The 22,522-nt window shown below is 44.1% G+C and overlaps 1 protein-coding gene across 1 annotated transcript in view; it reads left to right on the top strand.

Annotated features, from left to right (window-relative positions):
• Positions 1-22,522, top strand: part of LOC121578141 (pleckstrin homology domain-containing family A member 6) — a 199,263-nt gene that overhangs the window by 159,464 nt on the left and 17,277 nt on the right. The window contains 5 exon segments of the mRNA XM_041892273.2: positions 720-815; positions 1,788-1,899; positions 4,935-5,074; positions 8,401-8,556; positions 9,600-9,699. Of these exon segments, the coding sequence (XP_041748207.2) occupies positions 720-815; positions 1,788-1,899; positions 4,935-5,074; positions 8,401-8,556; positions 9,600-9,699 (604 nt within the window).

Genomic DNA, 22,522 nt, shown 5'->3' with positions numbered 1-22,522 from the left:
TTACACTGCTGCTACTCGCTGTTTATTATCTATGCATAGTCACTTTACCCCTACCTCGACTAACCTGTACCAATTTTATATCATCTATAATCTATAAGTAAATCAAGGAGATCCCTTTAAGGTATCCTGTGTAAGAGATATGGAGGATGAATCTAAAATATAACAGTATCTCATCTATAATCTATAATCTATCAAATCTGATCACAATCAGAGGACAACTCTCCTACTCCAGTGTGATAGATATTGTAAAGTCAATGGTTGCTTTAGAAAGTGACTATAAGGCAAGAGGTTTCAGCATACAGTCAGGGTTTCTCATGCGTAGGAAAAACTGTGCCTACTGCCACACCCACCACCTAAGCCCCTTTTTGATTTAGAAAAAACCCTGATAATATTCATAGTTCCAGGGTCTAAATGTGTGTTCTAGGGTCTGAGTGTGTGTTCTAGGGTCTGAGTGTGTGTTCTAGGGTCTGAGTGTGTGTCCACGGTCTGAATGTGTGTTCCTGGGTCTGAGTGTGTGTTCCTGGGTCTGAGTGTGTGTTCTAGGGTCTGAGTGTGTGTTCCAGGGTCTGAGTGTGTGTTCCAGGGTCTGAGTGTGTGTTCCAGGGTCTGAGTGTGTGTTCCAGGGTCTGAGTGTGTGTTCCAGGGTCTGAGTGTGTGTTCCAGGGTCTGAGTGTGTGTTCCAGGGTCTGAGTGTATGTTCTCTCCCCTGCTGTCCCCAGGTTCTGACCACCACCCGGATGGAGTTTGAAACTTTGGAGGACGAGGTCAATGCTATCCATGGAGACCTGTGGGAACAGCTCAACACAGGCGGGCAGGTACACGGACACCCTCTCTTCATCTTGACCCCACACTGACCACAAACTCTATGACCCACCTAAAGCTTCTGATGTTTTATTGTGGCGTACAAAGTTACCAAAACCTGTGTTTCTAACCAGTCGCCAGTCGAACACTGAATATGGAGCCTAGAAATGAAATGACTAGAATGGAACTGATCCTATAATCTCACCTGCTCATGACCCCACCTGTATGGTTCCATTTAAGAGTTTATATGGCTGTTCATTGGCTAATTTCCAGTCACTTACCACAGTGTTATCCTAGCTTGCTAATAGCTGAGTCCAACCCTTCCTCCTAATCAATCATTTAAACAGAATAGGAATCACTCATCAATAATAAATTAACACAAACATTAATTGTCATCATGTCCTATTTATCATCATACTTCTGATGATATTATCTAGAATGTATAAAGTACAGTCAACCTGCCCCATTAAACACCTGACTGCCCCTCCTCTCCATGGAGTATCACCTGGCTCATAGTGGTGAACTGTTAAGAGACTGTCCATAAGAATGCCATGTCTGTGACCCACTCAGTAAAACAATGTCCTATTCATTAGGAATGAAACGGAAGCAAACGGGCCAAAACGGGGAGGGAGTACCTGAACTAGTCCAATAAACAAAAAAACATGTTTTGGGTTTCCTTTGTGAAATGTTTTGCTACATTTACTTACAGCGTACACTAATGCATGTATGAGACCTTGTTATTTTCTTAGACAATAAGGCTACCTGGTGTCACTCTCTCACTGAGACACCTAACTGCTGCTACATCACTCTCTAACTTGTTTTCTAGTAGAAGACTACAATAACAACAAGTTATTAACAGTATTAGATCTATTCAGTGTTATACTTCAAATTTTCTTCTCTAACACTCTTCTCTCCTTTCTCCTTCTCTTATCACCTTTACTTCCCTTGTCTATTCTCCATCCTCCTCCCCTCCTCTCCTCCGTCAGAGTGAGATGATCCACAGACACATTCAGAAGGAGTTCTGGAGAGTTCAGGATGTGTTGGAGGGACTCCACAAAAACAACCTTTCCAGAGGCACAGACACAGCCAAACACCGGGGTACGCCTGCACCTAACAACAACATAACCTACAGTATAGACTTTTTCCACATGTTGTTACGTTACAGCCTTATTCTAAAATGGATTTAAATGTTTTTTTCTCATCTATCTATACACAATAGTTTTTTCGATATTTATGCAAATGTGGGGTGCCAGGGTGCCCATCATTACGCACACCTGTCACCATCCTTACACACATCAGCGCTTCACTGGTACTGTTTATATTAAATGTTCACACCTGGTACCCGCTTCTCGTTTCCAAGCGTCTGTCCTTACAGAATGCTGACACTACTATAAGAAATGTTTTGTTTTTTTGTTTGGGTTGGGGACGTCGGGTCTGGGTGCCGCTGCTGAAGGAACCCAGGGATGCCTCAGCTGGCTCGTCAGGCTTCCATGCCTTAGCTGGCTCGAGAGGTTATCTTGCCTCGGTTGGCTCGGCAAGCTCCCATCCCACGTCATGCCTCAGCGGGTTCATCAGCCTCCCATGCCTCAGCGGGCTCGTCAGGCTCCCATGCCTCAGTGGGCTTGTCAGGCTCCCATGCCTCAGAGGGCTCGGCAGGCTCCCATCCCACGTCATGCCTCAGCCGGCTCGTCAGGCTTCCACGCCTCAGCCGGCTCGTCAGGCTTCCACACCTCAGCCGGCTCACCAGGCTCCCATGCCTCAGCCGGCCCGTCAGGCTCGACAGGTTACCGCGCCCCGGCCCGCTCGTCAGGCTTCCATGCCTCAGCCGGCTCATCAGGCTTCCACACTTCAGCTGGCTCGTCAGGCTTCCACGCCTCAGCCGGCTCGTCAGGCTTCCACGCTTCGGCCGGCTCGCCAGGCTCCCATGCCTCGGCCGGCCCGTCAGGCTTCCACACCTCGGTCGGTTCGTCAGGCTCCCACGCCTCGGCCGGCTCGTCAGGCTTCCACACCTCGGCCGGCTCGTCAGGCTTCCACACCTCGGCCGGCTTGTCAGGCTTCCACACCTCGGCTGGCTCGTCAGGCTTCCACGCCTCAGCCGGCTAGTCAGGCTTCCACAGCTCAGCCGGCTCGCCAGGCTCCCACGCCTTGGCCGGCCCATCAGGCTCGACAGGTTACCACGCTCGGCCGGCTTGGCCGGCTCCCATGCCTCAGCCAGCCCGTCAGGTTCGTCCAGGGTGGCGTCCCTAGAGGGGGAGGGGTACTGTCAGACCTGCTCCCGCTCCCCCTGCCCTGAACTTCATCACGGCTTAATTACCTCCCCGATATCTGTCTGTTCCTCTGTTTGATCCCGGTGTCAGCATTAATATTGTTTTGTTTCCGTTGTCCAGACGCTGTCTGTGTTTTGTTCCTGTCTGTTTTTTCATTAAATGTTCGCTCTCTGTACTTGCTTCTCGTCTCCCAGCGTCTGTCCTCACAGGTACTTTGTTGAAGCACCTTTGGCAGCAATTACAGCCTCGACTCTTCTTGGGTATGACACTACAAGCTTGGCACACCTGTATTTGGGGAGTTTCTCCCATTCTTCTCTGCAGATCCTCTCAAGCTCTGTCAAGTTGGATGGGGAGCGTCGCTGCACAGCTTTTTTCAGGTCTCTCCAGAGATGTTTGATCTGGTTCAAGTCCGGGCTCTGGCTGGGCCACTCAAGGACATTCAGAGACTTGTCCCGAAGCCACTCCTGCGTTGTCTTGGCTGTGGCGTAGGGTCGTTGTCCTGTTGGAAGGTGAACTTTCATCCCAGTCTGAGGTCCTGAGCGTTCTGGTGCAGGTTTTCATCAAAGATCTTTCTGTACTTTGCTTCGTTCATCTTTCCTCGATCCTGACTAGTCTCCCAGTCCCTGCCACTGAAAACCATCCCCACAGCATGATGCTGCCACCACCATGCTTCACCATAGGGATGGTGCCAGGTTTCCTCCAGACGTGATGCTTGGCATTCAGGCCAAAGAGTTCAATCTTGGTTTCATCAGACCAGAGAATCTTGTTCTCATGGTCTGAGAGTCCTTTAGGTGCCTTTTGGCAAACTCCAAGCGGGCTGTCATGTGCCTTTACTGAGGAGTGGCTTCCGTCTGGCCACTCTACCATAAAGGCCTGATTGGTAGAGTGCTGCAGAGATGGTTGTCCTTCTGGAAGGTTCTTCTATCTCCACAGAGGAACTCTGGAGCTCTGTCAGAGTGACCATCGGGTTCTTGGTCACCTCCCTGACCCCTTCTCCCCCGATTGCTCAAATTGGCAGGGCGGCCAGCTCTACGAAGGGCCTTGGTGGTTCCAAACTTCTTCCATTTAAGATTGATGGAGGCCACTGTGTTCTTGGGGACCTTCAACACTGCAGAAATGTTTGGTACCATTCCCCAGATCTGTGCCTCCACACAATCTTGTCTCGGAGCTCTACGGACAATTCCTTCGACCTCATAGCTTGGTTTTTGCTCTGTCAACTGTGGGACCTTATATAGACAGGTGTGTGCCTTGTCCAATCAATTGAATTCACCACAGGTGGACTCCAATCAAGATGTAGAAACATCAAGGGTGATCAACGGAAACAGGATGCACCTGAGCTAAATTTCCAAGTCTCATAGCAAAGGGTCTGACTACTTATGTAAATTAGTTATTTATGTTTTTTATTTTTAATAAATTTGCAAAAATGTCAAAAAATTTGTTTTTGCTTTTTCATTATCGGGTGTTGTGTGTAAATTGATGAGGACATTTTTTTATTTAATCAATTTTAGAATAAGGCTGTAACCTAACTAAATGTGGAAAATGTCAAGGGGTCTGAATACTTTCCGAATGTACTGTATAGTAATTGCCACGTCTGTTGTGTTTTTTTTCTATCTGTCTGAAAACTACCACACCATTTTGAACTATCTGTAGCTGCAGTACATGATAAATGAATAAATGAATCAATAGGAGTATATTGATGAACAGCGTTCTGCATGCATATCTAACTCCCTCCCTCCCTCCCTCCCTCCCTCCCTCCCTCCCTCCCTCCCTCCCTCCCTCCCTCTCCTCTATCTCTCTGTCTCTCTGTCTCTCTGTCTCCTCTCCCCCATATCTCCCTCTCCCTCTCTCTCTCTCTCTCTCACACAGTGGCCAGTGGAGCATCAGGTTCTTTTAGCACCAATAGTCCTGCCAGTCCCCTGAGCTCAGTAAGCCTCACCAGTCCGCTCAGCCCCTTCTCCCCATTGCCCGGTTCCCAGGCCTCTCCCACAAAACAACTCGGTCCTGAGGTAAGCACTGCCTCTTCCTACTACCCACGCACCCACCTGGGTCACCACCCAGGACCTCAACCTAACACCCACTGAGTCCTCAACCTAACACCCACCTGAATCTTGACCCAAACACCCAGCTGAGTCCTGACCCAAACACCAAAGACCCCCTTATACACTCCTTACCTCGCACCCAGCCCAGGGCCCTCAGTCCTGAAACACAGTACCAGGTCCTGTACTTAGGCATCCAGTCCCGTTCCTGAACTTAAATCCCTACTTAACACCTAACAAAGTCCTGAGCAAAGTAGGCACCCTGGTCTTGAACCAAATGTCCACCTGTGTCCTGAGTCAAACTCCCACCCTAGCACTAACCAAGCCAACCAGCTAGCCCCTGTAGAGAGTACAGACACCCAGAAAACATGCAAAACCGCACACCTCCCGAGCCAACCAGCATGACCTTAGAAATACTGTGGACACCCAACCAAACACAGACCCCAACACCAACACCAACCTCAGTACCAGTCAAGCCATCCAGGCAGCCCTTAGTGACAGTACACATCCACAGCCACACAGCCACCAAGCCAGGTGCTTATGGTACACCCCACACCCTGGTACCACCACACAACCCGGTACCACCACACACCCCGATACCATCACACACCCTGGTACCACCATACACTCCGGTACCACCACACACCCCGGTACCATCACACACCCCGGTACCACCACACACCCCGGTACCACCGCACACTCCGGTACCATCACACACCCTGTTACCACCATACACTCCGGTACCACCACACACCCCGGTGCCACCACACACCCCGATACCATCACACACCCTGGTACCACCATACACTCCGGTACCACCACACACCCCGATACCATCACACACCCCGGTATCACCACACACCCCGGTACCACCACACACTCATGTACCATCACACACCCCGGTACCACAGCCACCCAAACAACAGGCCTTGGGCCAGAGTGTACAGGCAGACCCATCTCTAGACCTGATGGACTGTACTGTAAGATTTAAGATGTTTAAGATGGGTTGCAGCAGTTGTAGCACACACCAGACAGACTTGATACAATAACAGTTCTAATGTGATGTTGTACTTACTGTATTATGATGATGCATCTTATATTACTTTGTATTGCCAATAGTAAGAAGCAAAACTAGAGGTTTGAAGCAGAATGTGTTATGCTTTCTGAAGTAAAGTATAAAGCTGAGGTTGACTAATGGTCCTAGTCAGTAACTGGTTAACAAAGTTCTGTGTCCAGCAGGCTCAGGGAATCCTCACTGACATTCTCAGTGAAAAATTAGTCAGGAGTTCTCAGCCTGCATGTCGTTAAATTGTTATTTCTAGGGCCATGTCAACATCAATAAGCTCTTTCTCTGCCAGAAAAGGTCAGAAAAGGTGATGTCAAAAAAGTTATGTGTAACACTGTGTAGCACTGTTATTAGTATTAACCAGGGCCCATCCGCACATTTTCCTTGATCTCTAATCTAAGGAGCACGACCTGGTTAGGACAGCCGGACTGCCTGTCTGTGTGTCTCCACCGGCCAACACAGAGCCTTCACATATCTCCTGATCCACTTTGCTATGAGGATGACAAGCAGATGACATATGTGTTTTCCTCCTTAATCAAATCGTACACGTCGATTCAGAGCATCCCAAACATGCTCAATGGGTGACATGTCTGGTGAGTATGCAGGCCATGGAAGAACTGGGACATTTTCAGCTTCCAGGAATTGTGTACAGACCCTTGCAACATGGAGTCGTGTATTATCATCCTGAAGCATGAGGTGATGGTGGTGGATGAATGGCACGACAATGGGCCTCAGGATCTCGTCACGATATCTCTGTGCATTCAAATTGCCATCGATAAAATGCTATTGTTTTCGTTGCCTGTAGCTTATACCTGCCCATACCATAACCCCACCGCCACTCTGTTCACAACGTTGACATCAGCAAACCGCTCGCCCACAGACGCCATACACGCTGTCTGCCATCTGCCCAGTACAGTTGAAACCGGGATTCATCCGTGAAGAGCACACTTCTCCAGCGTGCCAGTGGCCATCAAAGGTGAGCATTTGCCCACTGAAGTCGGTTACGACGCTGAACTGCTGTCAGGTCAAGAACCTGGTGAGGACGACGAGCACGCAGATGAGCTTCTCTGAGACGGTTTCTGACAGTTTGTGCAGAAATTCCTGTTGTGCAAACCCACAGTTTCATCAGCTATCCGGGTGGCTGGTCTCAGACAATCCCGGAGGTGAAGAAGCCAGATGTGGAGGTCCTGGGCTGGTGTGGTTACACATGGTCTGTGGTTGTGAGGCTGGTTGGGCGTACAGCCAAATTCTGTAAAACCACGTTGGAGGCGGCAACAGCTCTGGTGGACATTCCTGCAGTCAGCATGCCAATTGCACGCTCCCTCAAAACTTTAGACATCTGTGGCATTGTCTTGTCTGACAAAACTGCACATTTTAGAGTGGCCTTTTATTGAACCCAGCACAAGGTGCACCTGTGTAATGATCATGCTGTTTAATCGGCTTCTTGATATGTCACACTTTTTAGGTGGATGGATTATCTTGGCAAAGGAGAAATAATCACTAACAGGGATGTAATCAAATTTGTGCACAAAATTTGAGAGAAAAATACTTTTTGTGCATATGGAACGTTTCTGGGATCTTTTATTTCAGCTCATGAAACATGGGAGCAACACTTTACGTGTTAAAGTTTATATTTTTGTTCAGTATAGTTCAGAATATACTGAAGCGCTCTGGGACTGGAGTTGGATCCTCCTGTTTTAGAATTAAACTGTTGTGCTCTGCCTTCCTCTGGCTCTCAGCCAACTCTCTCTGTATGCGTGAAGCTCATAATCACACTATGCTGACATTTGAATTATAGTGTTCAAGAGCAGAAAGCAACAGTCTATTTTGTGAATCATATAATCCCATGTATCATCTATGTTGCTTAATGATTGTAACTGATTGGAAATTGTAGCGCTACTTTCTATCTTGTTTTTCATATTCAGCAGCTATCAGTGGTCTGTATCAGTACTACTAATCTTATTAGAATTCAGTATGTGCATTCATGCTAGCTCTCAGTCCAGGCATCTCATTGGACACCTGTGACCCTTCACCCCTGAAGTTCATTGGGGTCGGGGCTCCAATCCTCATATCGTTCCATGATCCTCTCTGCTCTGCACTCCGCCTGGCTTTTGTCACTCCTCCTGATGCACAGCGCTCTCTCTTCCTCCTCCTACCATCCTCCTCCCTCCTTCCTTCCTTTCTTCCTTCCCTCTCTTCCTCTCATTCTTCCTCCTTCCTGTGGCTGTAGGACATTGGCCCGCCACGGCCACCACTTCCCAAATCCTACTACCCCCTGGAGTTGCTCCCCTCCCTCCCCCGTCAGCCCTTTGACAGCTCCACCTGGCTACGCAGCCAGGGCCTGGATGACGGTTACGTTGACGACGAAGAGTCCCGCGGCAGAAAGGTATTTGGTGACGGGAGGATGGGAGGGAGTTCCCAACCCTGCCACGCCCCCTGTCACTCACCCAAGCTGGTAGATGTTGTCCATAACCACTGATTCAGGGACATATTTGTTTTTGTCCCCCTAATGGGTAAAGTAAGGATTGGGGGAAGCCATCCTTGTCCTCCCCATAAACACTCCCAGACCCCTAAAACAACAGAGCTCTAAGCTCTACCACACACACTCCTTTTACGCCAGCCCCCCCCCCCCCCCTCCATCACCCGCTTCACCATCACCCCATGGTCACACATCTCCATCTGTTCTAGCGCTACTATTCCACCGTATCTTCCTTCCTTCTCTCTCTCTTTCTCTCCCTCTCTCTCTCTCTCTCTCTCCTCCCTTTCTCCCTCCCTCCATCTCGGCCTGTATCTGCTCTCCAACAGCACCTGCAACAGAAGTGATTGTTCTAATTGGTGTCTCTGGCTTCTCTTTAGTCTGCTGTGAAACAGATGTCAATCAATCACTTACTATGGTTGATACCAAAAACTCTTCATTAAATTGGAATTGATTCAGTTGATCTGTAATTATTCAATAGGATCTAAAGCAACAATATCAAACAAAATAGAAAAAACAATTTTAAGTATTTTAAATCTTACCCATTATAATGTACTGGGTGCTTTTGGAGGCTACGACTTAGCTTAGGGCGAGTTGCAGGTTCCCATAGGAACGGTAAGGTTGTGAATGGAGGTGTGTGGATCCATCCACAGCTAGTGGTTCCTTTACCATGCTGTATGTGCACCAGTCGTTGTAGTGATGTGGTACTGATGTGATTGTGCTAGTCCCTGTGCTAGTGCTGTGTCTGTCATTTTAGTGTGTAGACCGTACTCTTTTCGGCTTATGCCGGATCTACTTCCAACCATCATTGCATTCCACACTAATGCATATTATCTAATGCATTCTGTGTTTGGGTAACCATATGGCCAATAGTTCCAACACTCTTATCACTAAATATCTTACTGTTGATTGGCTGATGTTGCATTAGCTCCTCCTCCTGCTCTGTGTTGCAGCACAAGTACGGTTATCGACAGGACATGTCACCGGGAGAATGGACCAATAGCAACGAAGCTCAGGAGCTGGATCAGGATCGGCAGGCCAACACGAATAAAGGTACAGGAAGCAAGGGAGCCTGGGTAATGTTGTTCTGGTGTGTCAGTGAGTCTGCATAGCCGGGTCATTCCTACAATGCGGTACAATTTGGACCTCAAAACTTTAGAATTTTTACAAATATATATAAAAATATATATATTCTTTCAGAAAAACATATTGGTCAAGCTCAGGCACGTCAACATTTTTGGGTGCATTTTCCAATTTGTTAGGTGCATAATCCTAACAGGGTGGAACCTAACAGGGTGGAAATGTTTAACCTAAATTAGCCATAGCTCTGTGAGTGAGCAAGATTGAGCTAGCATAATGGTGAACACTTAAACAGGATTTTAACTTCTCTATCAAACATATTTTAACATTTTGAATTATTATTATTTTTCTATATAATTTAGCCTAACAGGGTATGAGTGGGACACAGACTAACAACATGAACAGGGTATGAGTGGGACACAGACTAACAACATGAACAACATGAACATGGACAAATTGATGAAAATTAGGGTTTATATTTATTTAGCTTTGCACCATAGTTTTCCCACCAAAGAAATTATGACACTTCCTGAATGTGGGGTCATTGTAGGAAGGGGTTGTTTTCTTAAATGGAGAAATACAACAAACTAACAGGGTGGAAAGTGGTATCAGGGACACACAGAAAATCATAAATAAAATAATAATAAATACACTAATCATGAAAAAAACGTTATTGATGAAAGAGACTTTAACTAGGACTATAAAACAATGATGAAAGATTTTGAACATGTTATTATTTTATGGCTTATATATATATATATTTTTTTTTTATGTACAGTACAAGTCAAAAGTTTGGACACACCTACTCATTCAAGGGTTGTTCTTTATTTTTACTGTTTTCTACATTGTAGAATAATAGTGAAGACATCAAAACTATGAAATAACACATGGAATCATGTAGTAACCAAAAAAGTGTTAAACAAATCAAAATATATTTTTAATTTGACATTCTTCAAATAGCCACCCTTTGCCTTGATGACAGCTTTGCACACTCTTGGCATTCTCTCAACCAGCTTCATGAGGTAGTCACATGGGGGGGGGGGGTATACAGAAGATAGCCCTATTTGGTAAAAGACCAAGTCCATATTATGGCAAGAACAGCTCAAATAAGAAAAGAGAAACAATAGTCCAGCATTACTTTAAGACATGAAGGTCAGTCAATATGGAAAATGTCAAGAACTTTGAAAGTTTCTTCAAGTGCAGTTGCAAAAACCATCAAGCGCTATGATGAAACTGGCTCTCATGAGGACCACCACAGGAATGGAAGTTACCTCTGCTGCAGAGGATAGGTTCATTAGAGTTACCAGCCTCAGAAATTGCAGCCCAAATAAATGCTTCATAGAGTTCAAGTAACAGACACATCTACCCCCCCCCCAAAAAAAAAGAAAAAGAAAAAAAAAACAGACACATCTCAACATCAACTGTTCAGAGGAGACTGTGTGAATCAGGCCTTCATGGTCGAATTGCTGCAAAGAAACCACTACTAAAGGACACCAATAAGAAGAAGAGACTCGCTTGGGCCAAGAAACACGAGCAATGGACATTAGACCGGTGGAAAGAGTCCAAATTTGAGATTTTTGGTTCCAACACCCGTGTCTTTGTGAGACACGGTGTGGGTGAGCGGATGATCTCCGCATGTGTATTTCTCACTGTAAAGCATGGAGTAGGAGGTGTTATGGTGTGGGAGTGCTTTGCTGGTGACATTGTCTGTGATTTATTTAGAATTCAAGGCACACTTAACAAGCATGGCTACCACAGCATTCTGCAGCGATACGCCATCCCATCTGGTTTGGGCTTAGTGGGACAATCATTTGTTTTTCAACAGGACAATGACCCAACACACCTTCAGGCTGTGTAAGGGCTATTTTATCAAGAAGGAGAGTGATGGAGTGCTGTATCAGATGACCTGGCCTCCACAATCCCCCGACCTCAACCCAATTGAGATGGTTGGGATGAGTCCGACGGCAGAGTGAAGGAAAAGCAGCCAACATGTGGGAACTCTTTCAAGACTGTTGGAAAAGCATTTCAGGTGAAGCTGGTTGAGAGAATGCCTAGAGTGTGCGAAGCTGTCATCAAGGCAAAGAGTGGCTATTTGAAGAATCTCAAATATAAAATATATTTTGATTTGTTTAACACTTTTTTGGTTATTTCATAGTTATTTCATAGTTTTGATGTCTTCACTATTATTCTACAATGTAGAAAATAGTACAAATAAAGAAACACCCTTGAATTAGTAGGTGTGTCCAAACTTTTGACTGGTACTGTATATAAATTACATATATTTTTATATGTTTTCCTTTATTATTTTCCCCTAACCCTACCATCCCTCCCCTATTTGGAGTACACTAATGGACAACAACACTCAGGCTTCTACTTCCAGCTTATACATTCTACATACATTTTACGGACACAGTATATTTTACAATAGTTATCAGTCCCATCCAGTTTTAATTTCTATTCAATAAACATTTTTGCTAAGAGTATTATTATAATTATTGATCGATTGACTTTTTAAATCACCCAGCAGTGCTATTTGCAGAGGTCCAGGTAAATGTTGCAATTCTTCAGCCATTCCTGAACCTGCGGCCAAAAACAAGCTACATATGGACAGTACCAAAACAAATAATCTAATCATTCTGTCTCTTCGCAGCTAAATCTGCAGAGCAGGGATGGTTGTATCCCAATATATATAACATTCTATTGGTTGCAAGAATGTTGTATAATAATTTAAATAGAAAAACTCTAAGCATTGTTTTTTGTATCAGTTCATAAACCATGAGCCATGGAATCTCTTCCCAACTATTTTGCAATCTATATGGCACAGCTGTCAATTTTTTGGTCCTGGTACACTTTTGTATTCATCACAATTTTCTTTAGCCAATTTTGGTCTTAAATGCAGACAAGTTCCTTACTCTCTCCCCCTTCCACTTGCCTCTTCCATTTTTGCCGTAATGCTGTAATTAGTTGGTTGTAATTTTGAGCAGAGCAGACATATCTATATATATTTTTGTTAGCTGCATGTGTGACATAACTCCACCAGTCCTATTTATGATATAATTTACAAAGATTATAACATTTTGTTTTTTTTACTATCCAAAATGTATGTTTTTTTAATCATTTAATATATTTGAGTTTAACCACAATCTTTTTTGTAATTTTTGTTCTGTCTTTTCTGGTGGATTAAACTTAAATGGCAACCAACTTTCTATGGCTTGTTTTAAAAATAGTGATATTTTGGGAAATTATTTCATTTTCAAATAACCGAAAGTGGAGGTTGTAATCTGAATAAAGGGAAAAAGGCCATTCTTGAACACGGGTTATGCCATTCTTACTAAGATTTAAGTATAGCTTTTGTATGACTGAGGCCTTTAGTGAGAGGTCAAATGCTTTAATATTTAATAATTTCTGCCCTCCGAAGACATGTTCATTATATAAATAGGCCAGTTTAATTTTGGCTGGCTTTGCTCATATAATTTAAAAAACAAGTTGTTAGGTGTAGGCAAGTCCATAAGCAAATAGGTAAACTGGGATATGACTAAAGAGTGGTGATTTTTCCACAAATAGACACGTATTTTCCTTTCCACAGTAGCAAGATCTTATCTATTTTTGCTAACTTTCTATTGAAATGTATTGTAGATCATTTCTTTCTTTCGGGATATGAATACCGAGTATGTTCACCTCACGTCAGAACATTTTATTTGGTTGTAATCCAGAGATGTTAGAAAAAGTATCTAGATCATCTATGAGGCTGTGGAGGGATCCAAATTGTGGATTTAAAAGAAAACATGAATCATCAGTGTACAATGACATCATTGTTTTTAAGCCCTGGTTTTCTAGGCCCTTGATATTATTGTTATATCTGATTTTAATAGCTAACATTTTGATGGCCATAATAAATAGATATGCCGATAGTGGACAACCTTGTATTACTCCTTTTGACAGTTCAATACTTTCTGAGAAGTAGCCATTTTTTTTACTATTTTAAACCTAGGGTTACTCTACATAGCTTTAACCCATTGTATAAGAGATTCTCCTAAATTGAAATATTCCAGGCATTTACAGTATACATAAATTCCAGTTGTACTTTATCTAAAGCCTTTTCAAAGTCAGCTATGAATACCAGGCCTGGTTTCCCAATTTTTTGTGTTTTTTTCTATTGATTACAGTACTTGTCATACACAGTGCCTTTGGAAAGTATTCAGACCCCTTGACCTTTTCCAAATGTTGTTACATTTACATTTTAGTCATTTAGCAGACGCTCTTATCCAGAGCAACTTACAGTTAGTGAGTGCATACATTATTATTTTTTTCATACTGGCCCCCCGTGGGAATCAAACCCACAACCATGGCGTTGCAAACACCATGCTCTACCAACTGAGCTACATCCCTGCCGGCCATTCCCTCCCCTACCCTGGACCAATTGTGCGCCGCCCCATGGGTCTCCCGGTCGCGGCCGGCTACGACAGAGCCTGGATTCGAACCAGGTGGCACAGCTCTAGTGGCACAGCTAGCACTGCGATGCAGTGCCTTAGACCACTGCGCCACTCGGGAGTTTGTTACCTTACAGCCTTATTCTAAAATGTATTAAATTGTTTTTTTCCCTCATCAATCTACACACAATACCCCATAATGACAAAGCAAAAACAGGTTTTTAACATTTTTGCTAATTTATAATTGATAAAAACTGAAATATCACATGTACATACAGTGGGGAAAAAAAGTATTTAGTCAAATCAAATCAAATCAAATGTTATTGGTCACATGCGCCGAATACAACAGGTGCAGACATTACAGTGAAATGCTTACTTACAGCCCTTAACCAACAGTGCATTTATTTTAAACAAAAATAAAAAATAAAACAACAACAAAAAAAAGTGTTGAGAAAAAAAAGAGCAGAAGTAAAATAAAGTGACAGTAGGGAGGCTATATATACAGGGGGTACCGTTGCAGAGTCAATGTGCGGGGGGCACCGGCTAGTTGAGGTAGTTGAGGTAATATGTACATGTGGGTAGAGTTAAAGTGACTATGCATAAATACTTAACAGAGTAGCAGCAGCGTAGAAAGGATGGGGTGGGGGGCAGTGCAAATAGTCCGGGTAGCCATGATTAGCTGTTCAGGAGTCTTATGGCTTGGGGGTAGAAGCTGTTGAGAAGTCTTTTGGACCTAGACTTGGCACTCCGGTACCGCTTGCCGTGCGGTAGCAGAGAGAACAGTCTATGACTAGGGTGGCTGGAGTCTTTGACAATTTTGAGGGCCTTCCTCTGACACCGCCTGGTATAGAGGTCCTGGATGGCAGGAAGCTTTGCCCCAGTGATGTACTGGGCCGTACGCACTACCCTCTGTAGTGCCTTGCGGTCGGAGGCCAAGCAGTTGCCATACCAGGCGGTGATGCAACCAGTCAGGATGCTCTCGATGGTGCAGCTGTATAATTTTTTGAGGATCTGAGGACCCATGCCAAATATTTTCAGTCTCCTGAGGGGGAATAGGCTTTGTCATGCCCTCTTCACGACTGTCTTGGTGTGTTTGGACCATGATAGTTCGTTGGTGATGTGGACACCAAGGAACTTGAAGCTCTCAACCTGTTCCACTACAGCCCCGTCGATGAGAATGGGGGCGTGCTCAGTCCTCTTTTTTTTCCTGTAGTCCACAATCATCTCCTTTGTCTTGGTCACGTTGAGGGAGAGGTTGTTGTCCTGGCACCACACGGCCAGATCTCTGACCTCCTCCCTATAGGTTGTCAGTGATCAGGCCTACCACTGTTGTGTCGTCGGCAAACTTAATGATGGTGTTGGAGTCGTGCCTGGCCATGCAGTCATGGGTGAACAGAGAGTACAGGAGGGGACTGAGCACGCACCCCTGAGGGGCCCCCCGTGTTGAGGATCAGTGTGGCAGATGTGTTGTTACCTACCCTTACCACCTGGGGGCGGCCCGTCAGGAAGTCCAGGATCCAGTTGCAGAGGGAGGTGTTTAGTCCCAGGATCCTTAGCTTAGTGATGAGCTTAGAGGGCACTATGGTGTTGAATGCTGAGCTGTAGTCAATGAATAGCATTCTCACGTAGGTGTTCCTCTTGTCCAGGTGGGAAAGGGCAGTGTGGAGTGCAATAGAGATTGCATCATCTGTGGATCTGTTGGGGCGGTATGCAAATTGGAGTGGGTCTAGGGTTTCTGGGATAATGCTGTTGATGTGAGCCATGACCAGCCTTTCAAAGCACTTCATGGTCAGCCACCAATTGTGCAAGTTCTCCCACTTAAAAAGATGAGAGAGGCCTGTAATTTTCATCATAGGTACACGTCAACAATGACAGACAAAATGAGGGAAAAGAATCCAGAAAATCACATTGTAGGATTTTTTATGAATTTATTTGCAAATTATGGTGGAAAATAAGTATTTGGTCAATAACAAAAGTTTCTCAATACTTTGTTATATACCCTTTGTTGGCAATGACACAGGTCAAACGTTTTCTGTAAGTCTTCACAAGGTTTTCACACACTGTTGCTGGTATTTTGGCCCATTCCTCCATGCAGATCTCCTCTAGAGCAGTGATGTTTTGGGGCTGTCGCTGGGCAACACGGACTTTCAACTCCCTCCAAAGATTTTCTATGGGGTTGAGATCTGGAGACTGGCTAGGCCACTCCAGGACCTTGAAATGCTTCTTACGAAGCCACTCCTTCGTTGCCCGGGCGGTGTGTTTGGGATCATTGTCATGCTGAAAGACCCAGCCACGTTTCATCTTCAATGCCCTTGCTGATGGAAGGAGGTTTTCACTCAAATCTCACGATTCATGGCCCCATTCATTCTTTCCTTTACACGGATCAGTCGTCCTGGTCCCTTTGCAGAAAAACAGCCCCAAAGCATGATGTTTCCACCCCCATGCTTCACAGTAGGTATGGTGTTCTTTGGATGCAACTCAGCATTCTTTGTCCTCCAAACACGACAACTTGAGTTTTGACATTCTCCCAATCCTCTTCTGGATCATCCAAATGCACTCTAGCAAACTTCAGACGGGCCTGGACATGTACTGGCTTAAGCAGGGGGACACATCTGGCACTGCAGGATTTGAGACCCTGGCGGCGTAGTGTGTTACTGATGGTAGGCTTTGTTACTTTGGTCCCAGCTCTCTGCAGGTCATTCACTAGGTCCCCCCGTGTGGTTCTGCGATTTTTGCTCACCGTTCTTGTGATCATTTTGACCCCACGGGGTGAGATCTTGCGTGGAGCCCCAGATCGAGGGAGATTATCAGTGGTCTTGTATGTCTTCCATTTACTAATAATTGCTCCCACAGTTGATTTCTTCAAACCAAGCTGCTTACCTATTGCAGATTCAGTCTTCCCAGCCTGGTGCAGGTCTACAATTTTGTTTCTGGTGTCCTTTGACAGCTCTTGGCCATAGTGGAGTTCGGAGTGTTACTGATTGAGGTTGTGGACAGGTGTCTTTTATACTGATAACAAGTTCAAACAGGTGCCATTAATACAGGTAACGAGTGGAGGACAGAGGAGCCTCTTAAAGAAGAAGTTACAGGTCTGTGAGAGCCAGAAATCTTGCTTGTTTGTAGGTGACCAAATACTTATTTTCCACCATAATTTGCAAATAAATTCATTAAAAATCCTACAATGTGTTTTTCTGGAGAAAAAAATCTCAATTTGTCTGTCATAGTTGACGTGTACCTATGATGAAAATTACAGGCCTCTCTCATCTTTTTAAGTGGGAGAACTTGCACAATTGGTGGCTGACTAAATACTTTGTTTCCCCACTGTAAGTATTCAGACCCTTTACTCAGTACTTTGTTGAATCACCTTTAGCAACGACTACAGCCTTGAGTCTATGACGCTACAAGCTTGGCACACCTGTACTTGGGGAGTTCCTCCCTCTCTTCAGATCCTCTCAAGCTCTGTCAGGTTGGATGGGGAGTGTTGCTGCACAGCTACAGTTGAAGTCGGAAGTTTACATACACCTTAGCCAAATATATTTAAACACAGTTTTTCACAATTCCTGACATTTTATTCTAGTAAAAATTCCCTGTCTTAGGTCAGTTAGGATCACCACTTATTTTAAGAATGTGAAATGTCAGAATAATAGTAGAGATAATTATTTATTTCAGCTTTTATTTCTTTCATCACATTCCCAGTGGGTCAGAAGTTTACATACACTCAATTAGTATTTGGTAGCATTGCCTTTAAATTGTTTAACTTGGGTCAAACGTTTCGGGTAGCCTTCCACAAGCTTCCCACAATAAGTTGGGTGAATTTTGGCCCATTCCTCCTGACAGAGCTGGTGTAACTGAGTAGGCCTCCTTGCTCGCACACGCTTTTTCAGTTCTGCCCACACATTTTCTATAGGATTGAGGTCAGGGCTTTGTGATGGCCACACCAACACCTTGACTTTGTTGTCCTTAAGCCATTTTGCCACAACTTTGGAAGTATGCTTGGGGTCATTGTCCATTTGGAAGACCCATTTGCGACCAAGCTTTAACTTCCTGACTGATGTCTTGAGATTTTGCTTCAATATATCCACATAATTTTCCTTCCTCATGATGCCATCTATTTTGTGAAGTGCACCAGTCCCTCCTGCAGCAAAGCACCCCCACAGCATGATGCTGCCACCCCCGTGCTTCACGGTTGGGATGGTGTTCTTCGGCTTGCAAGCCATCCCCATTTTCCTCCAAACATAACGATGGTCATTATGGCCAAACAGTTCTATTATCAGACCAGAGGACATTTTTCCAAAAAGTACAATCTTTGTCCCCATGTGCAGTTGCAAACCGTAGTCTGGCTTTTTTATGGCGGTTTTGGAGCAGTGACTTCTTCCTTGCTGAGCGGCCTTTCAGGTTATGTCGATATAGGACTCGTTTTACTGTGGATATAGATAATTTTGTACCTGTTTCCTCCAGCATCTTCACAAGGTCCTTTGCTGTTGTTCTGGGACTGATTTGCACTTTTCGCACCAAAGTACGTTAATCTCTAGGAGACAGAACGTGTCTCCTTCCTGAGCGGTATGACGGCTGCGTGGTCCCATGGTGTTTATACTTGCGTACTATTGTTTGTACAGATGAACGTGGTACCTTCAGGCGTTGTGGAGGTCTACCATTTTTTTTCTGAGTTCTTGGCTGATTTATTTTCATTTTCCCATGATGTCAAGCAAAGAGGCACTGAGTTTCAAAGTAGGCCTTGAAATACATCCACAGGTACACCATTTGACTCAAATGATGTCAGTTAGCCTATCAGAAGCTTCTAAAGCCATGACATCATTTTCTGGAATTTCCCAAGCTGTTTAAAGGCACAGTCAACTTAGTGTATGTAAACTTCTGACCCACTGGAATTGTGATACAGTGAATTATAAGTGAAATAATCTGTCTGTAAATAATTGTTGGAAAAATGACTTGTGTCATGCACAAAGTAGATGTCCTAACCGCCTTGCCAAAACTATTGTTTGTTAACAAGACATTTGTGGAGTGGTTGAAAAACGAGTTTTAATGGCTCCAACCTAAGTGTATGTAAACTTCCAACTTCAACTGTATTTTCAGGTCTCTCCAGAGATGTTCGATCAGGTTCAAGTCCGGGCTCTGGCTGGCCCACTCAAGGACATTCAGAGACTTGTCCCGAAGCCACTCCTGCGTTGTATTGGCTCTGTGCGTTGGGTCGTGCTGTTGGAAGGTGAACCTTCGCCCCAGTCTGAGGTCCTGAGCGCTCTGGAGCAGGTTTTCATCAAGTATCTCTCTGTACTTTGCTCCGTTCATCTTTCCCTCGATCCTGACTAGTCTCCCAGTCCCTGCCACTGAAAAACATCCCCACAGCATGATAATGCCACCACCATGCTTCACCGTAGGGATGGTGCCAGGTTTCCTCCAGACATGACGCTTGGCATTCAGGCCAAATAGTTCAATCTCTAAGACCAGAGAATCTTGTTTCTCATGCCTTTTGTTTCTCTTGCTTTGCATGCCTTTTGGCAAACTCCAAGAGGGCTGTCATGTGCATTTTAGTGAGGAGTGGCTTCCGTCTGGCCACTCTATCATAAAGGCCTCATTGGTGGAGTGCTGCAGAGATGGTTGTCCTTCTGAAAGGTTCTCCCATCTCCACAGAGGAACTTCAGAGCTCTGTCAGAATGACCATAGGGTTCTTGGTCACCTCCCTGGCCAAGGCCCTTCTCTCCCTTGCTCAAATTGGTTGGGCGGCCGGCTTGGTGGTTCCAAATGTCTTCCATTTAAGAATGATGGAGGTCATTGTGTTCTTGGGGACCTTCAATGCTGCAGACATTTTTTGGTACCCTTCCCTAGATCTGTGCCTCGACACAATCCTGTCTCGGAGCTCTACAGACAATTCCTTTTACCTAATGGCTTGGTTTTTTCTCTGACATGCCCTGTCAACTGTGTGACCTTATATAGACAGGTGTGTGCCTTTCCAAATCATGTTCAATCAATTGAATTTACCACAGGTGGACTCCAAATCAAGTTGTAGAAACATCTCAAGAATGATCAATGGAAACAGGATGCAACTGAGCTCAATTTCGAGTCTCATAGCAAAGGGTCTGAATACTTATGTATATAAGGCATTTCAGTTTTTAATATTTAATAAATTCGCCAAAAAATCTAAAAACCTGTTTTTGCTTTGTCATTATGGGGTATTGGTGCCAGCGAGAATGAAAAAATTATGTTGTCAAGATGTGGCTTATATACCTTGTGGAAATGTATAAATAACACCTTGGGACATCCACTGACAAAAAGCGTTTAAAATACATAAAATTCCCATTCAAGATCCATATTTGTGTGTTTTTAAGGTAAAGGACACCTGACCTTATATTTAAAGCCTTTTGGAATCCATATTTTTTAAATAAGGACTGGTAGTTCCTGGGGACAGAAAATGCACCGCGTTGAAGGAATGACCCAGCCAGTAATGAAGAAGACATTGTAGGTTACTGCTTGAGGCCTGTGTGTGTAAACATGTGTAATGCAAAAGGACCAGAACATGGGAGTTCTGTCTCAGTTCACTAGTTCTGTACTGCAGCTACTGTGAGCTCGTTATTGCTATTACGTATTACTTATTTCCCAAATATATTTATTGGTAGCTCTTTATAAATAACACCTTGTAATAAAGTATTTATAATGGATTAGTAAATAGTTTATTCATAATGTATTAATTATTACTCCCACATGTGTAAATGTTAGTAAGCTAGTTATTCACACATTTATAAACAACTTTTAAAGTATTTAATGATTATTTAATAATGAATGGGTGGTTCTAATCCTGGATGCTGATTGGTTAAAACCGCGTTTCAGCCGTCTATGATGGTGAAAATGCCTATTTACTGTTCCATCAGAAAAATCACTGCGTATCCACTGTTCCATCCTGGTCCCATCAGTCCAGGAGGCAATTCATAAACTTGTAAAAAAACATCTAGACATTATCTCCCCTTGCTTCTATGCTATCATTTGGTTTGCAATAGCGGATATTTGCATAAACCTTGCAGTCTGTCTCTCCGACATTTGCAACATTGTTTCAATATTGAAATGCGACCTCCACTGTCCCATAGGGAATTAATGTGTCAGGATGAGACAGACAGCTTTTCTCAGCCAGTCGAAATCATGAATCATCATAATTTTTATGGATATATACAAAGATGTCAATTGAAAAACAGGAAAAACAAAACGTAATGCAGCTAGTTTGCTGTATTTCCAGCTTCAGTTTGAAGTGATTGTGTTAGCTGTGTAGTTGGCTAGCTAGCCAGCCTGGACTCAGGGGTAGACAAAACACAGTAAAGGTAAACCTCTCTCCCTCCATTTAGAATGATGTGTTACATTTTGTATGGTATGTATTAATATGTGGACGTCCATCATCCATGTCTTATGATATGTTACGAATTGCAATTCGTACAATATGTTACGAATTTGCAAGACGTATGGTATGTTACGAATTCCAATTTGTTGTGGCTAACTTTAGCTTGGTGGCTAGGTGGCTAATGCTACAGTCTGGTCTCATAGATTAGTAAATAGTAAATGTAAATCTGGGACACTCAAATTAGTATGATATGTTACGTTTGGTATGGTTACATGAGACAGAAGATTACTTAAGGCAAAAACTAAAGTAGGGTGGTTGGTTGGGTTGGATGGATGGATGGATGGGTGGGCTTATAAAGTGAACGTTTAGCAACCCAAAGGTTGTGTGTTTGAATCTCATCACGGACAACTTTGACATTTTAGCTAATTAGCAACTTTGTAACTACTTACTAGCTACAAGCTAGCAAGTGAGAAGAGCCTGCATTGCGACCATTTTTGTTTGGCAAAACAATGTGGCTGCCAATCGAATGAACGACCAGTCGGCTTGACTGGGAACAATACCAATCAAATGACCAGTCAGCTTTGCTGCCAACGATGCTAATAGAACGAATGATGACCTCGACTTCATCTCGGGCCTAACAACACCCTTGCCAGTATATCCTCCAAACCAAAGCTGTTTAATATACCGGTAGGTCCTTATAAACCATTTACTAATCATTAGTTAAGTCTTTTTGGGTGGCCTAATGTAAAGTGAGGGCTATTTATACTTTATAAATACTTTTAAATGTTTTGAGTGTAATTTCTCACAAAAAGATGGTCATACCATTGGTAGACATTCCAGCAGTACCTAATGCTCCTTATGGTCTCAAAACAGCCTAGAACATATCAATGGTAAAACAATAAGCACACAACACAGGATGTTTAAAAGACTGAAGCATTGGAAGCATTCTTTTTTAAATGTATTTAAGCTTTATTTTAGCAGGGAGGCCCATTGAGATCATGGCTTCGTTTCCAGGGCAGCAGTGCAG

Source organism: Coregonus clupeaformis, chromosome 12, assembly GCF_020615455.1.
Source record: "Coregonus clupeaformis isolate EN_2021a chromosome 12, ASM2061545v1, whole genome shotgun sequence".
NCBI classification, from domain to species: Eukaryota; Metazoa; Chordata; class Actinopteri; order Salmoniformes; family Salmonidae; genus Coregonus; species Coregonus clupeaformis.
This window is presented reverse-complemented; position numbering and strand designations above follow the sequence as displayed.